This window comes from Myotis nattereri (genome assembly GCF_964212035.1).
Source record: "Myotis nattereri genome assembly, chromosome: 15".
Lineage (NCBI taxonomy): Eukaryota > Metazoa > Chordata > Mammalia > Chiroptera > Vespertilionidae > Myotis > Myotis nattereri.
Window position 1 is genome coordinate 40,684,269 of NC_138090.1, and position 19,796 is coordinate 40,704,064.

A 19,796-nucleotide genomic window follows, 5' to 3' on the forward strand; every position below is an offset into this window, starting at 1 on the left:
TGAAACCTCTGCCCCACCCACCCTTTACTACCTAGAAGAATTTGAATTCAAGGTCTTGCCCATAAAGACTGAGATAACCTTTTCTGACCTATCTATAGGGCAGGGTAAACTAATTGCTGAACATCTGCTCTTATCATCCTGCAATGACCTTACTCCCTCTGAAGCCCCATGATTATCCTTAGCTCAGAATGACATATATACCTCATTTTCCCTGTCTTGTCTTAAGGTAAAAACATTCAAGCCTGTAAAGAATTTGTGTGAGTTTATTTGAGCCAACCTGTAGACAATTGCTGGGAAGCAGAATTTCAACAGATTGGGATAATGCTCCAGGAAATAGCGGTTTTTCATCTATTTTTATGCATTGCAGTCAAAGGAGGAACGTAGGTGGGTTACAGGAAATCCATTGGTGATAGACTAGAGAGGCGGGAGAAAGCAAAGCAGGGAAACCTCTGAGACTGGATAAAAAGTAAAATGATAGACACCTACTTAGGTGGGTACAGGATAGTTAACAGTCAACATGATAATAACAATAACAATGAAGAAATGTATGGTCTCCTGTCCTGGCAGCCAGGGCATTTGGTTGTGGCCTGAGGGGTCTGGAAAAAAGGGAAGTTACAAGTTACCCTGACATTTCAAGGATATGTTATCATAGATGCAAAAAGACAGATAGGCTGTTGAAGTAAAAGTTGACCTTGTCAGTGAAGATACCTGCCTAGGACATAGCTGCCCACCATAACTGCTCTCAGTTAGAGTTTAATTCCAGGCCGTCCTTGTGGTTACTGTAGGTCTCTCGAGTTGGCAAGACTGCCATGCAGGCCTCCCCTGAGCTTGTCAGGTCAGCATGGGGCCCCTTTTGTCCACACTTGGTATCTCTCATGTATGTGGGGCTGCCATGTGTATGTATTAAATTTGGTTACTTTCTTGTTAACCTGTCTCATGTAACCTCATTAGAAGAGATGAAGGAACCCTGAGGGGAAAGTATCTTCCTCTCCCACACTGGGAAGTTGAGTTCTGGTCAGCAGAGGGCTGCAGTGGGGTTGCACCAGGGACCTGAGAGGTCAGTGTGGCTGGTGGCGGGAAGTGTGAGGAAGAACAGCCTGGGATAAGGAGAGGTGAGCTGGGGCTGGGATTTTAATTCCTATTATGTGAGGAACAAGAAGCTGCTAGAAGTTTCTCTGGAGAACTAGTTTGCTTTTGGGGGGCTCCCTCAGCCCTGATCCCAGTGAAGCTCTTGCAGCTGTCCAGAGAGATGTCGATGGTTCAAAAGAGGGTGACCACCAATGTGAAACGAATGGATGCAACATTCAGGTGGGGTGGACAGGACACAGGGTCTGAGCTGTTGTCAGCCTCTCTCCTGGAAGAAGGAACTTGTCTGTCCTGCTTCTGGCTCTAACCCCAGCCCACACAGTAGGTGCTCAATACTGAGGGGATGGGCTTGGGGATGGAGGAGCTGGGAGGATGCCCAGGCTTAAGAATGGAATGGGGGGGGGGGGGGAGGACCTGCAAAAAGGACCTCTGGCTGAAGGTCCTCAAGAGATCCTGCCCAAACCCTGGGGTGGTTGCACAAAGGGAAAAGCTGGGGTCTGGGCCCTATCACCCCCAGTTTAGGGCAGCAGCAGGCTAGGGGCTGGAGTCCTATGGTCTGAGGAGCAGGGCCTGGCCACAGAGGCCAGCTCGTACCCCACCAGCAGGAACCACATACACCCGGCCATCAGCGGCCCGAGAGGGTGAGAAGTCCGTCAGCTGTAGGTTGCTATCCTGGACTTGGTCATAGTCCCACAGCTGGTAGTGCCAACTCTTGCCCTGCTTGGAAAGAAGGTAGACTGCTCCCAGCGAGCCTTCCTCTGGCAGGGATGGTAGTTTGTGGGGCATGCTGGGCACTGGGTGAAACAGGCCTGGCAGTTCAGGGTCTTCCGCATAGCCGGGGCTTGGCACACCCTGAACACCCAACAGGACCCCTGCAAGGAGAGGGGGAGGCTGTCAGGGGGGTGCTGAACCTTGATGAGCTGGGGCTCACTGTGTTTTCCTCCACAGCCTTCCAGGAAAGGTGCTGCCTAGTCCCCAACACTACAGAGAAGTCAGGGGGGCCATCGGGCACACAGCTGGGCTGGGACTTGGAGCCAGTGTGTCTGGCTCCAGAGCTTCAGGCATTTTAAGTCCTGCCTCCTACAGCCTGTCAGCACTCGGAGGTAGAGAGGAGACATTAAACAGACAAACATTGTCACCCAGTCGTCTCCCGCTGTCCAGGTGGGAGACGCTGGGAGTGGAGCTCTCAGGCCAGAGCCAGGAGGGGGCTGAGCAGAGACTTGATCCAGACCACCTGACGGACACAAATCCATCCTTTTTTCCAGGCCGGTAGAATGAGGACAATGCTAGTCACAGCTAATGCCTACTGAGATGTGCAACGTGCCAGGCACCACCGTTCTAAGGGTTTCCCATGCTCTGCCAACGAGGCAGCCCTATGAGGTGGGTACTGCTGTTACTTCAATTTCTAGATTGGCACATGGAAGCCCAGAGCCAGAGCTGGAAGTGGCAGGACTGGGCCTGGGGTCCAGAATGTTTGATCCAAAAGTCCGCACACTGAGCTTGTTTTTAGGAACCCCAGTGGCAGACACCGAGGTACCTGCTGCCTGCCAGGTCCTGTCTTGAAGAGCACTGGGGAGGTGCCAGAGCCAGGGTGAGAATGTGAGGGGGGTGATGGGGGAGCTGCGGAGATCCAGGGTGAGAGTACAGGGACACAGGAGAGGGGACCCACCTGTGCTCACTGCCCAGTGGGCCTTGTAGCCCTTCCTCCGACATGGTTCATGGTTGAAGTCTTCATCGTAGCTGATGCTGGGGTTAAGGCCAAAGCTGTGATGTGGCCCCAGGGCCCACACTTCTCCACCCGCCCTGTTCCCTTCCTGTCCTGGGATACGGGATGAGCAAGGGATGTCCAGAGACAAGGTGCTGCAGCACACGGCCTCTGTTGGGACCGCCCAGGCCCCCACGGAGCAGCTCAACTTGGCAGCCCAGTGCCTCCTCAGCCAGCCTGCCCATGTTGGCCACTGCAGGGACAGAGCACACACAGAGCAAGGGGTCACTGCGTGCTTCTCACCATGTCAAGGGTTCCCTGGGGATCGATGCCTCTAATCCTTACTGTGACCATGAAAAGCAGAGAGAGGGTAAGGTCCAGGGCCACATAGTAGGAAGTGGCAGAGTTGGGCTGGGAACCCAGACAGCCTTGCTCCAGAGTCTACCTTGTAACACCGTGGGGGGAAGGGCCTGAAGAATGGAAGAAGGGCCTCCCACACACCTGGCAGTGTCTCACCCAGCCTCTCCTTCCTGGTGAAGGCCAGACTTGTGACCCTTCCTCACCCAACTCACCAGAGAACATCTCTCCCTGGGCCGTGTAGCCTCTCTCCACGGCCATCTGCACGAGTCTCTCCAAGGGAATGCCGCTGGGGGGTACCAAGACAGTGCCTGCCATCCACAGGGCCACCAGCCCACACCTAGAAGAGACAGACCCAGCCCCTCAATCCCGAAGTCAGGTCTTTACTGGCCCCCCTCTGCCCTGGAAGCTGGAGTGTGGGGAACAGGATGGCTGCCTGGGGGAGTTTCCCTCCCCTCTCCACGGCCAGGTAGGAAGACCTGATACTCTTTCATGGCAGAGAGGCTGAGCAAGTACTGAAGATGAGGGGAAGGGAGGGTCGGGGGAGATGTCACCTGGGTTTCCAGGATGAGTAGTTGCCAAAGTAGAGTTAGAAATAATGGACCAGGTGCATTTATTCACTCACTTGTTCACTGGTTCCAACTCTGTTTACTGTGCATGTGCCCAGGACCCTGCCCTGGAAAGTTCCCCATCTCCTTCCCCTCCCCTCATTCTCCCCGGGCTGCCGAGATGAAATGAACCCACTCTTCCCACCCTCCCGGGTCAATCCTTGTTAAGCGCAGCAAAGGCAGAGGCTTGGGACACAGGGCTGGCAAGGGGTTGAGGTTCCAGATGAAGGTACATACTGAGGGCCTTCTTGGATGAGGGAGGGCAGGTCTGCACAGAAGAGGATCCACTGCAAGTCACTTCTGAAACTGAATCAGAGCAAGCGCAGGTCACCCGGGAGCCAGCTCCTAGAGTCCCCTGAGGTCTGGCTGCAGGAAGTGAAGGGGAGGAACAGAGGCCCAGCAGTCCCGAGGCCGAGCATGGCTCCTGGCTACCCCTGGCTCGGTCCCTGACCTCCTTCGCCCCTGACAGGCCACTTTCCCTGCCCAGCCTGTTTCCTCATCGGTTCAGTGGGAATGACCCTCCCAACTACTGCTCCTGTTCCTTCTCTTAGTTACTGAAGGGCAAAGAGCAGGTGTGCACACGTTTTGCAATTAGGAGCCAGTGATTTATTGGAGAAAATTTCTCGAGGAGTGTCTCTATACCCAAACTTGGTGACTTTTCCCTCCTCAAACCCGTTTCTCAGGCTGTTATAAGGTAAGAATTCCTTAAATCAGTTAGCCTGGGCTAAAACAGGTAGCATGCTCCAGGCCCAGAGATCACCTTGATAAGGAGCCCTTGCAGGTGTACCAGCCCCACCCTCTGGGAGGTCAGAGTGGTGGTGATGCCCATCAATTCTTCCCCCTCCACAGCAGGGCGGGGAGATGCAGGTGCTTGATTGCTATTTTAAGGCCAGTGAAAGGGCAAGGCTGGGTGGTGGGAGTGCCCTGATGGCAGGGACACGCAGCTCCGAGGTTAAAGTCTGGCGCCCCAGGCCAGCATGCCTACTGGGCTCTTCCCCGCTGGGCACTGCGGCTGCCTTCACTGCTATGAGCATCAGTTGCTCCATCTGGAAAATGGGATAATAGTTCCTGCCTCCTGGACTTGCTGGGAGGATTAAATACGTATTTAAAAACACAATGCTGGGCATTTGCTAGGCACGTAATGACGGGTGTTTTCATCTGCATTGAACCTGTCTCACTATGGTGGGGCATTTAGGGCAGATGATCAACTTGCCCAGAAGGCTGGGCTCTTAGTGAATCTGGACCCGTCACTTCTCCCTCTTCCCTCAGCCGCCCGGTGAGGCCCCGCCGCCCGGCCCTCCCCCCCGCTCAGGTCCTGCCGTCCCGCCTGCTCCCGCCGAGCTCCGTCTCTCCACCTCCCCCGGCGCGGAGCCCTCCGGCTCCCAGGACCACAGGACAGGCCGTCCTCCGCCCGCACGGCCTCCATGCCGGCCCCGCCGTCGGTGAAGCCCCACACCCTTCATGTCCGACGGGGCCCCGCGCAAGCTGCCGCCCCGCACCCCGACGGCGCCCGCCCGGGGCCCTCCCGCAGCCCCGACGCCCGGCCTGGCGGGCACTCCCCCGCCGCCCTCGTCAGTCCCCGGCCGCCCGGCGTCCACCTCGTGGAGGGAGGGTCCGCACGGACTGTGCCGTGAGGGCAGCTCCTCCTTCGCGGCTGAGGGCACCCACCAGGCGGGCTGTGGACAGGGGCCGACGAGTCGGGCTGTTTGACCCCAGGACAGGGGAACCCCCGGGAGAGAGGGAGCCATCGGGGGGCAGGTGTTGGGTGAGCGCGGCGCGTGGGGCGGCCTACCGGTCCTTGCGCAGCCTCAGGAGCCGCCTCACGTCCTCTCTGCCCGCGGGGGCCGGGCCGGCGCGCTCCCAGGCCTCCGTCAGAAGCCGGCTCTTCTCCAGGCCGAAGACGTGCGGGGGCGCGGCCGCCGGGGCGGGGGGCGGCGGGGGCGGGGGCGCGGGCGCCTGGAGACTCGAGGGAGAGGGTGGGAAGGCGAAGTCGGGGGGACGTGGGGGCAGGGGCGGAGGTGGGGTGACGGGGGCCGGGGATGAAGGAGGGACTGGGGGCTCCCGCGGGGAAGAGCACGAAATCATTTCGGAGGCCGTGGCATGGGCTGGGAGGATGGGGGAGAGAATGACCCTTCAGAACGGGCCGGGCTCGGGGACGGGGAGGTTGAGGGCTTTCGGACGGAGGCCCGGCAGCGAGAGGCTGCGCAATGGGGTGGCGAGAACCGGAGCTAAATCTGGGACCATGGGAGCGAGGATCGGGACTGCCTCCAATCCGGGGCTCTGGGGTAACAGCGCGGGTCCTTTGATTCGGAACCAGATCTGTGGTATGCAGTCGGGTTGCGAGGCTGAAAGAGGGAGATGTAGTTGTTAATTACTCGTTGCTAGGTTTGGAAACTTGGGTCCGTTTTGGGATGTGAAGACCTGGGGCGAGGCACCTAAAGGGTGGGATTTAGAGGCCCAAGGCCAAAGGCCAGGTAAGAATTTAGGCTCAGTCCCCCCTCACATCCCAGGCCCGAGTTTGGAACCTTGGAGCTGACCTTTGAGTCAGAGGTCAAGAGGTCAGAAGGACACCAGGCAGGAAAAATGGCCTAGTTGTGGAGAAGGTCTTGGAGTCAGAACACAACAGGAAAAGCCTGTGGTGGGATAGGGAAAGCTCAGAGCTCGGAAGCCGTCGGGAGCCGCGATCCCGGTGGGATCGGGAATGGAGTCAGAAAGTACAGCGAACTTCCCTTCCCCAAAATGGCGGCCGCCGCCCACAGCCTTTCCCGTCGGACGTGTAGGTCTTGCGTGGGTCCCCGCCCCTTTAGCGACCACGTGACAGAGCGCAGGCCGCAGGGGAGAGGTGGGGCTTCCAGAGGACGCCTCCGAAGAGACCGCCGCGCGAGCCGCGACCCTATTGGCCAGAAACGCACTCTTCACTGATTGGCCTGAAGGCTTGCGGGGGAATGGCGGAGTTTTTCTCCTGAGGCGGGAACCTCAAGTGCCCTTTTGATTGGGAAATTTTGGGTCGAGATTATCGAGATCTGTCCCGAGATTTGATTGGCAAAGTCGGGCGAGACTTACTCTGATTGGTCAAGCTACCAAATTTCCGCGCGGGGATTGGCTTGCAGCACGATAAAGGCGGAGCCAGGAAAGAAAGCTTCGCGCTGGGCATTCAGAAGCGCAGAAGCAGCCACTAGCGGACCTGTAGCGCCATTGGTAAGTAAAGGCGGGCGCAGGCGGCCTCTGCGGGCGGGCGGAGCGCTTGGTGTCTGTTTCTTCCCTTACCTCGTGTGGAGAAACTATTTTCCTGCTGCGCGTGGCCAAGGCACCACAAAATCGCCCCTCCTTTAACCGGCACTTACATCCGGGTTCTTTTTCTTGGGCCGCCCTGTGAGCGCGTGGGCCAATGGGAATCACCGCTTAGTACGCTCAGTCTATTAAGTCGCGCGGAGCATCCTGGGACTCGGAGTAAACCTCGACATTTCCCCTCACCACGCGGGAGAAGTGGTGTCCTGCATTCGCTTTGTTTTCCAGACTGTGCTCCTGGCTTCCCTCCTCCCCGGCTCACCTGACATCTTCCTGGAAGGAAAATCCCGGGAGCCTGTTAAGCCCGCCTCGGTCAAAGGATTTTGAGAGACCCGGGGTTGAGGTTACCTTTTTCCTTCTTTCAGCCCTACCGCGGCACCTCCCTCCATGGCAGTTCCCGAGACCCGACCCAACCATACTATTTATATAAACAACCTCAATGAGAAGATCAAGAAGGATGGTGAGTTCTCGAAGGAGACCAGACTCCAGGCTGTCTCGCACGGGCCGGCCCTTCTTTCATCCCCAGCATCTACTTCTACAGCCATCTCTTTCAGGCGAAATACTAGTTAACTCCTCCGTCTTTGCACATGCTGCTTCCTCTTGCTTTAACACTCCCCTAGCTCATCTTCCCTTCTGTCCATTAACCTGGTCACTGTTGCTCATCCTTAAAGGACCCCTCCCCCAGGAGGCCTTCCCCATCTTCTTTCCCCTCAGATGCCAGATTTCCATAGGCCTTGCCTCCTCCCACATCCCAAGCCCTGATGGTTGTGGGCTGTTAGGGCGTTGTCTCTCCACTGGCCTGTGAGCTACATGAGAGCAAGAACTGGGGCTGGCTTTGTCAGTGTCCTGTTTTCAATGAACAGCCCACAATGACAATGTTTCATTTCAAAATGAAATGAATAATGATGTATAACACTCTATACCAGGTGCTGATACACGTCTTAATTATATTTAATTTTCACAACAACTCTACAGGAAGTAGTTATTGTTCCCATTTCTCAGATTAGGAAACTGAGACTCAGGGGTGATGTGACTTGCCCAGGATCACACAGTAAAGAAAAATAGTTGATGTCACCACTGTGGAATTCTGCTTAGGAACTTGATTCTTTTCTTTTGTAATCTTCGAGGACATGTTCATTGATTTGAGAGAGAGAAACACTGATGTAAGAGTGAAACATCAATTAGTTACCTTCCATATGTGCCCTGATCTGAATCGAACCTCTTACCTTTTGGTGTAATGGATGATGCTCCAACCAACTGAGCCATACCAACCAGGGCACACCCGATTATTATTATTTTTTAAAAATATGTTTTTATTGATTTCAGAGAGGAAGAGAGAAACATCAATGATGAGAGAGAACAATTGATCGGTCCCTCCTACACACCCCCTACCGTGGATCGAGCTCGCAACCCAGGCATGTGCCCTTCCTTCACTGGAATCGAACCTGGGACGCTTCAGTCCGCAGGCTGAAGCTCTGCCCACTGAGCCAAACCAGCTAGGGCTTAAGTATATTTTTATTGATTTCAGAGAGGAAGGGAGAGGAAAGAGAGAGTCATTGATCAGTTGCCTCCTGCACACCCCCTGTTGGGGATTGAGCCTGCAACCCAGGCATGTACCCTTGACCAAAATCGAACCTGGGACCCTTCAGTCCGCAGGTTGACGCTCTATCCACTGAGTCAAACTGGCCAGGGCCAAACCCAATTCTTGACATCAGACATACCTTTTCATTTTCTTCAAGTTATCACCTTTATTGAACCTCTTAAATATTTTCTATATTTAAGAACTGGGCAAAATCACAATAGCTTCTTTGCATTGATGTTTCAGGGATTAAATTAGTTAAGCCTCCATACAGTGCTTTTTTAAAAAAAATTATATTTTTATTGATTTCAGAGAGGAAGGAAAAGGGAGAGAGAGATAGAAACATCAATGATGAGAGAGAGTCATTGATCGACTGCCTCCTGCATGCCCCCTACTGCTGGCTTTTGCAGGATTGCTGACTCATGGTATTCTGGGCATTCTTTGTTGGCTGATGTTTCCCTTCTGGGCTGCACTTTCCACTGAAAACAGGAGCTTAAGACCCAGGCATGGTACCAAGGCCTCTAGTCACCCATGGATCTTTCTTCCCCCCACTGTAGAGCTGAAGAAGTCCCTGTATGCTATCTTCTCCCAGTTTGGCCAGATCCTGGATATCCTGGTGTCACGGAGCCTGAAGATGAGGGGCCAAGCCTTTGTCATCTTTAAGGAGGTCAGCAGCGCCACCAACGCCCTGCGTTCCATGCAGGGTTTCCCCTTCTACGACAAGCCCATGGTGAGCACTGTGGGTATGGAGGGTATGTGCGCGCTTGTGTGTGAGGTGCTAGAGGAGACTGGATGGGCCTGGATCTCCTGGCACCTGTATTCCAGTCCCTTAAGGACAGGAGTTTCTCTTGCTGTTCTCACATTTACTGTTCACTGTACTAGGGTTTGGGTCACACAATACCTAAGGGAACCCTGCCCTCTCGGACTCACAGTGCTGTGAGAGAGACAAGTTTGTCAACAGATGGTGACAACTCAGGAGTCGGCTGTAATGGGGGTTGTGTGCAGAGCTAGACAAGCTTAGGAGAGGCACCTCAACCAGGCTGGGGGTTCAGGGAAGGCCTTCTTGATGAGGTGAGACTTGAAGAAGTGTTAGCTGGGGGGGTAGAGGGAAAAAGAATGTTAGGCAGAGGGACCATGAGGACTAAGGCCCAGAGATAACCAAGAGCGTATGTATTTGAGGAAGTGAGTCAAGTTCATTTGGCTGGAGTGAAGGCAAGGAGGTGTGGGGAGGGCATAGCCTGCAGAGCATGACCAAAGTTTGTCCTGAAATTGGAAGTGACTCCTGGCGTGCTGCAGAGCCATGGAAAGGTTTAGGCCGGGAAATGGCTGTGGCTCTTGGATAGAGTGGCTTGGAGGAGAGAATTCAGGGTCCCGTGTGAAGGAGAGGCTGGGTCAGACTCCCAGGCAGGCTGGGATGAGAGAAAGGTGGCTGGATTGCAGATGTTCACAAGATCAAGTGAATGACCAAGGAGGCTGCAGTCTGGGAGGTAAGGAGTGGCATGAGCTGCACTTTCTGCCAGATTGCTGGCAGACATCTTTGGTCTTTGGTTCATTGGGCCATTTTCCTTGTTCCTTAATAGATTTTTCAGTTTGACTTGGTTAGAATGTGCCTCCCTGAGCCATTTTCCTTGGGGAGGGGACAGCATGTGTCAGTGCCTGCAGGTCCCAGGCAGGTGACCTCAGTGGGGGAGGCCGGTCATGTGGGAGAGTGTCGGCTGGGGCAGCAGAGAAGCCTGGGTATCGAGCCCGAAGCCCAAGCATATGCCCTGACCGGGAATTGAACCATGACCTCCTAGATCAGTGATGGTGAACCGTTTGAGCTCGGTGTGTCAGCATTTTGAAAAACCCTAGCTTAACTCTGGTGCCGTGTCACATATAGAAATTTTTTGATATTTGCAACCATAGTAAAACAAAGACTTATATTTTTGATATTTATTTTATACTAGAGGCCTGGTGCACAAAAATTTGTGCATGGGGGGGGGGGGGAGGGGGGTCCCTCAGCCTGGCCTGTGCCCTCTCTCAGTCTGGGACCCCTTGGGAGATAACGACCTGCTGGCTTAGGCCTGCTCCTGGGTGGCAGAGGGCAGGCCCAATCCCTAGGTGCAGCCCCTGGTTGGGCTCAGAACAGGGCCGATTGGGGAGTTGGGGCGCCACCCCCTGTCATGCAGAGAGCAGGGAGGATTGGGAGGTTGTGATGCCACCCTCAGTCATGCTCAGGGTATGGCTGATTGGGGGGTTGGGGCACCGCCCCCTGTCACACTCAAGGCAGAGTCGATGGGGAGGTTGTGGCGCCAACCCCTGTCACGCACAGAGCAGGGCCAATCGGGGTTGGGGCGCTGCCCCCTGTCACTCACAGAGCAGGGCCGATCAGGGGGTTGGGGAGCTCCCCCCTGTCACGCACAGAGCAGGGCCAATCTGGGGGTTGAGGTGCTGCCCCCTGTCACACACACAGCAGGGCCCATCAGGGGGGTTGGGGCTCCTTACCCTGTCACACACGGAGCAGGGTAGATCAGGGGGTTGGGGTGCTGCCCCCTGTCACGCACAGAGCAGGACCGATCAGGGGGTTGGGGAGCTCCCCCCTGTCACGCACAGAGCAGGGCCCATAAGGGGGTTGAGGAGCTCCCCCCTGTCACTCAGAGAGTAGGGCCGATAGGGGAGTTGGGGCACCACCCCCTGTCACACACAGAGCAGGGCGGATCAGGGAATTGGGGCGCCGCCCTCTATCACCCACAGAGCAGGGCCGATCAGGGGGTTGGGACGCCGCCACTGTCACACTCAGGGTAGGCCGATGGGGAGGTTATGGCTCTACCCCATCACACATAGAGCAGGGCCCGTGGGAGGGGGGGGAGTTGTGGCACCGCCCTCTATCACCCACAGAGCAGGGCTGATCAGGGGATTGGGGCACCGCTACCCTCACACTCAGGGCAGGGCCGATGGGGAGGTTATGGCTCTACCTTGTCACAGAGCAGGGCCTGTGGCGGGGGTGGGTAGGGTGCTGCACCCTGTCACACACTGAGCAGGGCCCATCAGGGGGTTGGGGCGCTGCACCCTGTCACACACAGAGCTGCAGGGCAATCAGAGGTTGGGGAGCTCCCCCGTATCAGGCACAGAGCAGGGCTGATCAGGGGGTTGGGGCGCCGCACCCTGTCATGAACAGAGCAGGGCGGATAGGGAGGTTGTGGCCCCACCCCCTGTCACACACAGAGCTGCAGGGTGATCAGGGGGTTTGGGCGCTGCCCCCTGTCACGCTGATCCCGGTGCTGGGAGGCCTCGCGGCTCTGCTGATCCCGGTGCTGGGAGGCATATCACCCTTTTACTATATAGGATAAAGGCCTGGTGCATGGGTGGGGCTGGCTGGTTTGCCCTTAAGGGTGTCCTGGATCAGGGTGGGGGTCCCCACTGGGGTTCCTGGCCAGCCTGGGTGAGGGGATGATGGCTGTTTGCAGCTGGTCACACACCCTTCAGGGTGGGGATCCCCACTGGGGTGCCTGGCCTGTCTGAGTGAGGGGCTGAGGGCTGTTTTCAGGCTGGCGGGTGATGGAAGCTCCCAACCGCTCCTTTTTTTTTTTTTTTTTTAATTCTGGGCCAGCTTTAGCTCTGAGGCTCCAGCTCTTAGGTCTCCGCTGCTGAAAGTAGGTACCTGCTTTGTTTCGGTTCTATAATCGCAACAATGTATAACTCCAGCTCTGACTCCAGCTCTGAAAGCTGGTTTCTGGGTTTTTCTTTAGCTTCCATATTTGTTAAAATGTTTCAAACTGCAGGCTCAGAGGCTGGGAATGTTGGTTTCCTCCGTCACTGAAGCAAGCAAGCCTCATGTCGGTTTCAAGCTGCCTGGCTGCCAGCCGCCATCTTGGCTGACAGTTAATTTGCATATCTCACTGATTAGCCAATGGGAAGGGTAGCAGTCGTATGCCAATTACCATGTTTCTCTTTTATTAGATAGGATATTTAAATGCCATTTAACAAAGAAAAATCAACCAAAAAAAATGAGTTCGCGTGTCATAGGTTCGCCATCACTGTCCTAGTTCATAGGTCAAAGCTCAACCACTGAGCCATGCCGGCTGGGCCCAGTAATTTCTTTAATGTTATTTACTCAGGTCCTGGTACGGTCTACTTTTGCACCCACGCAATTGACTCCAAAGTCCACTCTCTTAACCCTTTGGCTCTCTGTTGGCAGCGTATCCAGTATGCCAAGACCGACTCGGATATCATTGCCAAGATGAAGGGCACATTCGTGGAGCGTGACCGTAAGCGGGAGAAGAGGAAGCCCAAGAGCCAGGAGACGCCAGCTGCAAAGAAGGCCGTGCAGGGCGGGGCAGCTGCCCCTGTAGTGGGGGCCGTCCCAGGGCCTGTCCCGGTAAGCTAGGACCCCTTCATCACCATGCCTTTCTCTGCTATGAAGCCTGACTGGGGGAGGAGTAGGGGAGGGGTCTCCACGTGGGGATTCAGACACCACCCCCTTCCATTTCCTTATGTAGGTTGCGTGCCTGTCTGTAGATGGTGATGTTTCCACTTCAGAAATACTGTCGCTGCTTGCCAGATTCTTCCCTAGCATCTTTCTTGCTTTGTGTCCCAGGTTCTTGGTTTCTCTCTCCTTGACCTTGATGTTCTCTGTAGTAAATCTAGAGGAAGTTACTAAGCAACAGTTGGGATTATTTAATAAGTGGGTTTAATGTAGCAAGGTTGCCAGGTGTAAAGTCAATGTGGAAAAAATAAGTTTTATTTCTATATGCTAGCCACACACAAGTAGACTTCAAACCAAAAAATAACTCTTAGGGGTCAATCCAACAAAAGGTGTGCACACACTACACTACACTACACTACAGAACACTGCTGAGAGAAATTGGAGACGGTTTCAGTAGATAGCTGGAGAAGCTCCCTGCTTTGAAGATGTCACTTCTTCCCAGATAAATCTAAAAGTCAACAATTCCAATCAGGACCCCAATAGGAATTTTTGGGGACACTGACAGCCTGTTTCTCAAGGTCTGTGGGAAGGCAAAGCAAGATAGGCTAGAAGAATAAAGCTGGGGAGCCTGCTGCAGTGGTCAAGATGGTGTGGTATTGGAAGACGGACCAGTGGGGCAGAGCAGAGGGCAGACACAGATCCACACATGTGGTTACTCAACATATGAAGCTAATGCTGCAGTCCAGTGGGGAAGGGATTTTTTTTCCTAGTAAATGATGCTGGGCCAATTGGATATCTGTAAGGGAAATAATTACTCTACTGCAACTAGATATAAGTTAATTTGAGACGAATCATATACCCGAATGTGACAGCTAAAACAAAGGTTTTGGAAGAAAACAGGAAAACGCCTTCATGACCTTGGTGAGGCATGAAAATTAGAAGCATCCTGTTTTCTAAACAGGATACAGAAGCACATAGTATGAAAGAAAAAGATGGATGAATTGCGTCCACTGTAGTAGGTCTCCAAGTCTCCACGTGAGCTTTCCTGGTGGTTCGCGCTGTATTTGTCCTGCGTGCACTGATGGCATCAGGAATGGTGTTTGGGTTACTGTCCAGCTTCCCCACTTACCTGTCCCCTCTTCTGTGTCCAGCTTTCTGTCCATCTTTCACTGTCGGTGTGATTCCTGCTCCCGCAGCCCTGTCCCCTCAGTGCATGTGTTGTGTCATCTGCTATCTGCTTTCTTCCCCTCGCTGCCACCCTTCTCACTTTCTGTATCTGCCTTGACCATCTCTGCCTTCCATTGTTTCTTTTTTCTCTGTAGGACTCTGGACCTATTTCTTTGTTTTTTTCTTTAAAGTTTATTCTTAGACGTGAAAGTATAGCGTTCTCATTATAGTGTTTATTTCCACTTCTTTTAGGTAACTATTGTTAACACTTTGAATTTTTTCCTGTTTATTTTTTCCATGCGTATATCTATAGGCAAAGTTAGGTTGCACTGACTTTTTTTTTATGTTAAAAAATTTCTTTTAACTTTCTTATTTGACATCCCCATTGACGCTGAGTCTGTTTTGCTCCGTTTGTTTCTCTTGGTATCCTTTGCCTTTTTTACCTCTTCCTAAGTCTGGGCTTTTCTCCCTGTGTCTTACACCTGGATTTCCTCTAACAACCTTTTTTCCACTGCGCTTCCTAATGACACTGAAAGCAAGTTTCTTCCCCGTCAGCCACCCACTCAGTCCAGCCCTCCCTCTCCACAGGGCATGCCGCCGATGACTCAGGCACCCCGCATCATGCACCACATGCCAGGCCAGCCTCCGTACATGCCGCCCCCTGGCATGATCCCACCTCCAGGCCTCGCACCTGGCCAGATACCACCAGGGGCCATGCCCCCACAGCAGCTTATGCCAGGGCAGATGCCACCAGCTCAGCCTGTAAGTGTCTAGTTCTCCTGGGGTCTCATATAAATAGAACGTGGGAACCGAAGGGGCGCTGTTATGTGTGGGTGGTCTGGGTAAGCCTCCCTGAGGAGGTGCTAGGTTCTGTGGCAGCAAGAGATTGGCGTATTTGTTGGAGGAGCTTTGGAAGGTCCGGGTGAGGCTGGAGCAGTGACCAGCACCTGGATTCATGCTCAGTGATCTGCTGACAAGCACCTGCTCTGGATATAGCAGTGCTTTCTTGTGGCTCACAGTCTAGAGCAGTGGTTCTCAACCTGTGGGTCGCGACCCCTTTGGGGGTCGAACGATCCTTTCACAGGGGTCACCTAAGACCATTGGAAAACACATATATAATTACATATTGTTTTTGTGATTAATCACTATGCTTTAATTATGTTCAATTTGTAACAATGAAAATACATCCTGCATATCAGATATTTACATTACGATTCATAACAGTAGCAAAATTACAGTTGTGAAGTAGCAACGAAAATAATTTTATGGTTGGGGGTCACCACAACATGGGGAACTGTATTAAAGGGTCGCGGCATTAGGAAGGTTGAGAACTACTGGTCTAGAGGGTGCGAAGCAGAGAAAGGATTCAAGCAGGGTAGGGGTGGAGAGCAGAAGTCAGCAGACCCCCCCATTAGACTCACGGGCTCCCATCTTTTCCCTGTAGCTTTCAGAAAACCCACCAAATCACATCTTGTTCCTCACCAACCTGCCAGAGGAGACCAATGAGCTCATGCTGTCCATGCTTTTCAACCAGTAAGTGGGGCCTGTGGTTGGGCAGGGGCCAGAGGGTGATGGCCAGAAAGTGGCACCGTGGGGACAGGCCTCAGAATTCTGCTAGCGGAGTCCTGTGTCTGCTTAGGCTTTGCAGGTGGGACGGACTGGACATGGAAAAAGAAGAGGCTGAGGTCAGGCCCACAGCCCATGGGGTGTGGTGATGGTGAGGCTTAGGGTCAGCTGTGGCCAGAGTGTGTGTGCTGTCCTCTACCTTCGTGGGGGTGGAGAGGCTCTGTGCCTCAGCTTTCTAGTCTGTAGGATTCAAGGTACATGTGAAAAAGACCTCATTGAACACTGGCCAGACTTGCAAAAATCAGTATGCCAGCAAGTGTAGGAGGTGGGAAGGTTTGAACCTCGTGACTTGCTGATGGCATGTAGTCTCTGACCATTGTGCAGGGTAATCGTTCACTGCTTAGTGAAGTTAAGGGGTGTGTCTTCATCCAAAATGTGTTTATTGGAGTGGTTCCCTTCTCATCTTGATTTAGATGCTTTTATTTATTTATTTCTATTATTTAAACAAATGTTTTTTATTGAATTTTAGAGAGAGGGGAAGGGAAAGGGAGAGAGAAATATTGATGTGAGAGTGAAATAACAATCAGCTGCCTCCTGCACAACCCCCCAGTGGGGATCCAGTCTGAAACCTGGGCATGTGCCCTGACCTGGAATTGAACCAGCAACCTTTCAGTGCACGGGGAGATGCCTAAGCAATTGAACCACACTGGCCAGGGGTGATTTAGGTGCTTCTAGTGCTGCGCTCTTTTGGAGAAGCCTCCTCTGTCAGCCTTGCTTTTCCTCCTATATGTTGACAGCACAGTGGAACAGCCAGCACACAAAACTACTGTCTGGCTAAAGACAGTGGTGCTTTTACAGCATCTGGGCATTCACATCCATAAAATAAGAACGGCTCTGGCCAAACCGGTTTGGCTCAGTGGATGGAGCGTCGGCCTGCGGACTGAAGGGTCCCAGGTTCGATTCCGGTCAAGGGCATGTACCTTGGTTGCGGGCACATCTCCAGCAGGAGAGGTGCAGGAGGCAGCTGGTCGATGTTTCTCTCTCATCAATGTTTCTAACTCTCTATCTCTCCCCTTTCCTCTCTATAAAAAATCAATAAAATATATTTAAAAAAAAAAAAAAAAAAAAAAAAAGAACGGCTCTGCGCCAGGCACTTCTGGTGTTTCCGCATCTCTTCTGGAGAGGGATGGAGGAGATATTTAACAAAAGCCATGTTATGGGGAGGTTGTCACTGCCAGAAAGGCCTTCAAGAAATTTTTTTTAATCCTTACCTAAGGATATTTTTTCCATTAATTTTTTTTTTTTTTTTTTTTTTAAGAAAGAATAGAAGGTAGAGGAGATGGGGGAGAGAGAGAAACACTAATGGGAGAGACACATTGATTAGTTGACTTCCCCATGTGCCCCGACCAGGCTGAGGTTCAAACCTGCAACCTAGGTACTTGCTCTTGACCGGGATGCCAACCCGAAATCCTTCAGTCCATGGGCTAACGTTCGAACCATTGAGCGCACCAGCCAGGTCCCTAAAGAAATTCTTTTTTTTTTTTAAATTTTTTATTTATTTTTATTGATTTCAGAGAGAAAGGGAGAAAAAGAAACATCAATGATGAGAGAGAATCATTGATCGGTTGCCTCCTGCACACCCCCTACTGGGGATTGAGCCCACAACCCAGACATGTGCCCCTAACTGGAATCAAACCCAGGACCCTTCAGTCCTCAGGCCGACGCTCTATCCACAGAGCCAAACCAGGGCAAGGAATTCTTAACATGAGTCCCAAGGAGTATAGATGGTACATTCCTCACAGGGGTCATGGTGGGGAATTAGCCTGCGCAAAAGGAGAAGTCAAAGGTGATGCTCACCATGGTGCCTGTGTAGCATTAGAAGGAACAGAGTGCTGCAGGCATGGTTCTTTAAAATAGTGCTGAGAGGAGAGTTTGAGAAACTGGATAAAACAAGCAATGCCACATGTTTACCATGTCCACAGAACAAAACATATTTTATAAGAATACTGATGGGTAAAAGGATACCCAGTCAACATGAGGATGGTTGCCTAATGGGGAAGGAAGTATGGAATGAGAAGAGGGAAATGAAAGAAACAGCAGATCCTAAAGGTCAGGGGAGTGGTTATTTCTGGAGCGAAGATAGGTTGGTTATGAGAGGAAGAAGTAATGGGGAGGCCCGTGTTTGGTGGCTTGATCTAGGATATGGTTGTGTAGGAGTTTATGTTAAAATTTCTCATTAAATGATATGTTCATAATGTGTGCACTTATTTATATTAGGTTTTTTCAGCTTAGCATTATATACATTTAGGGATGGGTAATTCTTTGTTATTGTGGACATCCTCTGTATTGTAGGATGTTTAGCAACATCCTGGCCTCTGCCCACCAGATGCCAAAATGTTAAGGGGACGTGCTGATTCTAGATCCCTGAGATCTATTCTCTTCTCTCAGGTTCCCTGGCTTCAAGGAGGTTCGGCTGGTCCCAGGGCGGCACGACATCGCCTTTGTGGAGTTTGACAATGAGGTTCAGGCAGGGGCTGCTCGTGATGCCCTGCAGGGCTTTAAGATCACCCAGAACAACGCCATGAAGATCTCCTTTGCCAAGAAGTAGCGTCTTTTCCCCATGCTTGCCCTTGTCCCCGTTTGGGGGCCTTCCCTCTTCCCCTTGGCTCGGCCCCCTGAAGGTAAGTCCCCCTCGGGGGCCTTCTTGGAGCCATGTGTGTGAGTGAGTGGTCACACAGCATTGTACCCAGAGTCTGTCCCCAGACATTGCACCTGGCGCTGTTAGGCTGGAATTAAAGTGTTTTTTATGTTTGATTTTCTACAACAATTTGTTGTTTTTATTTTCTTGTCCTCTATGGTTCCCTTTTCTGTATATCAGAGTAGCCTGAATTTTTGGACCTCATCTGCACCTTTGGGAAAGCAGAGTATTAATAATACTGTCTGAGATGGCATCACCTTTACTGCCTTGGCAGATTTTTATTTTGCCTCCGCATTCAGTGCAGGAAATTGAAATCCAGGCTGCCATGTACAGTTGGAAAGGTTCTATATACTGCACAAGGATGTCACCTTTAATGGCACACCATTCACTTTGTAGAACATTAATTTTCTAACATGATAGAGCGTTAAGGAAGACGTTTTTTTTCTTTTTTAAAATATATTTTATTGGTTTTTTACAGAAAGGAAGGGAGAGGGATAGAGAGTTAGAAACATCCATGAGAGAGAAACATTGATCAGCTGCCTCCTGCACACCTCCTACTGGGGATGTGCCCGCAACCAAGGTACATGCCCTTGACCGGAATCGAACCTAGGACTCTTCAGACCACAGGCCAATGCTCCAGCCACTGAGCCAAACTGGTCAGGGCAAGGAAGACGTTTTTCTTCGCCTGTTTCTAATCTTCACAAAGTGCCTTCTGTTACAGCAACAGTCCCACCCTGGGTACTTCAGGAAGAAAGAAGGTACAGTGGGGCCTTGACTTACGAGTTTAATTCGTTCCGTGATGGAGCTCGTAACTCAAATTACTCGTATGTTAAATCAAAAAGTGAACGAGTGAGACATGTGATGCTGGGCTGATGTTGTGGCGTTCACTGTGACGTTCGCTGCGCCAGCTAGCTGTGGGGTATCTGAAGCTGGCTCGTAACCCGAATTTTAGCTCGCAACTCAAAGCAAAAAATCAGCCGAGAGATGGCTCGTATCTCAAAAAACTCGTTAGTCAGGACACTCGTAAGTCAAGGCCCCACTGTAATTAATTAGGTGCTCATGAAACCATTGGAAGGATAGTAGGAATGGCAGTCTGGGTTTGAGACACTTGAGTTCAAGTGTGTAACCCCTGATGGAGCTTCAGTCTAGAATTCAGGAAGATGCCACTGCTGCTAACAGGAGGCCCAGACGGACTTGAACATACATGGGAAGCTACCGACCAGATGCTGGCACAAACAACTGACCTCCCTTGCTGACCAGCTGTTGCCAGCCAGAAGACTCAAATTCCTCTTCAGTGCCCTAGTTGCAGGGGAGTCTGGGAAATGTAGTCTCTGGCT

At 52.4% G+C, this 19,796-nt stretch overlaps 2 protein-coding genes across 3 annotated transcripts; one reads left to right on the forward strand and one right to left on the reverse strand.

Moving 5' to 3' along the window:
• Nucleotides 1-246: 246 nt before the first annotated feature.
• Nucleotides 247-5,960, reverse strand: ACTMAP (actin maturation protease). The gene is made up of 6 exons (XM_081107557.1): nt 5,549-5,960; nt 3,994-4,062; nt 3,364-3,488; nt 2,915-3,044; nt 2,756-2,826; nt 247-1,958 (listed from the first exon to the last, which is right to left on the reverse strand). The coding sequence occupies exons 1-6, from the start codon at nt 5,839-5,841 to the stop codon at nt 1,636-1,638; spliced, it is 1,011 nt and encodes a 336-aa protein (XP_080963683.1). The 5' UTR covers nt 5,842-5,960; the 3' UTR covers nt 247-1,635.
• A 615-nt stretch (nt 5,961-6,575) lies between these two features.
• Nucleotides 6,576-18,575, forward strand: SNRPA (small nuclear ribonucleoprotein polypeptide A). Of its 2 annotated transcripts, XM_081107558.1 has the most exons (7): nt 6,576-6,954; nt 7,410-7,504; nt 9,181-9,353; nt 12,801-12,980; nt 14,784-14,957; nt 15,640-15,728; nt 18,210-18,575. In XM_081107558.1, exons 2-7 carry the CDS (start codon nt 7,432-7,434, stop codon nt 18,367-18,369), a joined length of 849 nt encoding a protein of 282 aa, XP_080963684.1. In that variant the 5' UTR covers nt 6,576-6,954; nt 7,410-7,431; the 3' UTR covers nt 18,370-18,575. The 2 variants fall into 2 exon arrangements, with proteins under 2 accessions (XP_080963684.1, XP_080963685.1); XM_081107559.1 differs by lacking the exon at nt 6,576-6,954 and having other exon boundaries at nt 7,204-7,504.
• Nucleotides 18,576-19,796: the final 1,221 nt, after the last annotated feature.

Bases quoted from the DNA above. Each gene is read 5' to 3' on its own strand.
- ACTMAP (XM_081107557.1), bottom strand. From the start codon at position 5,841: ATGATTTCGTGCTCTTCCCCGCGGGAGCCCCCAGTCCCTCCTTCATCC. The intron at 3,489-3,993 runs GTATGTACCTTC...TGTCTCTTCTAG, and splicing joins CTCATCCAAGAAGGCCCTCA to GTGTGGGCTGGTGGCCCTGT. The intron at 3,045-3,363 runs GTGAGTTGGGTG...CTGTCCCTGCAG, and splicing joins CCAGGGAGAGATGTTCTCTG to TGGCCAACATGGGCAGGCTG.
- SNRPA (XM_081107558.1), top strand. From the start codon at position 7,432: ATGGCAGTTCCCGAGACCCGACCCAACCATACTATTTATATAAACAAC. The intron at 12,981-14,783 runs GTAAGCTAGGAC...CCCTCTCCACAG, and splicing joins CCGTCCCAGGGCCTGTCCCG to GGCATGCCGCCGATGACTCA. The intron at 14,958-15,639 runs GTAAGTGTCTAG...TTTTCCCTGTAG, and splicing joins AGATGCCACCAGCTCAGCCT to CTTTCAGAAAACCCACCAAA.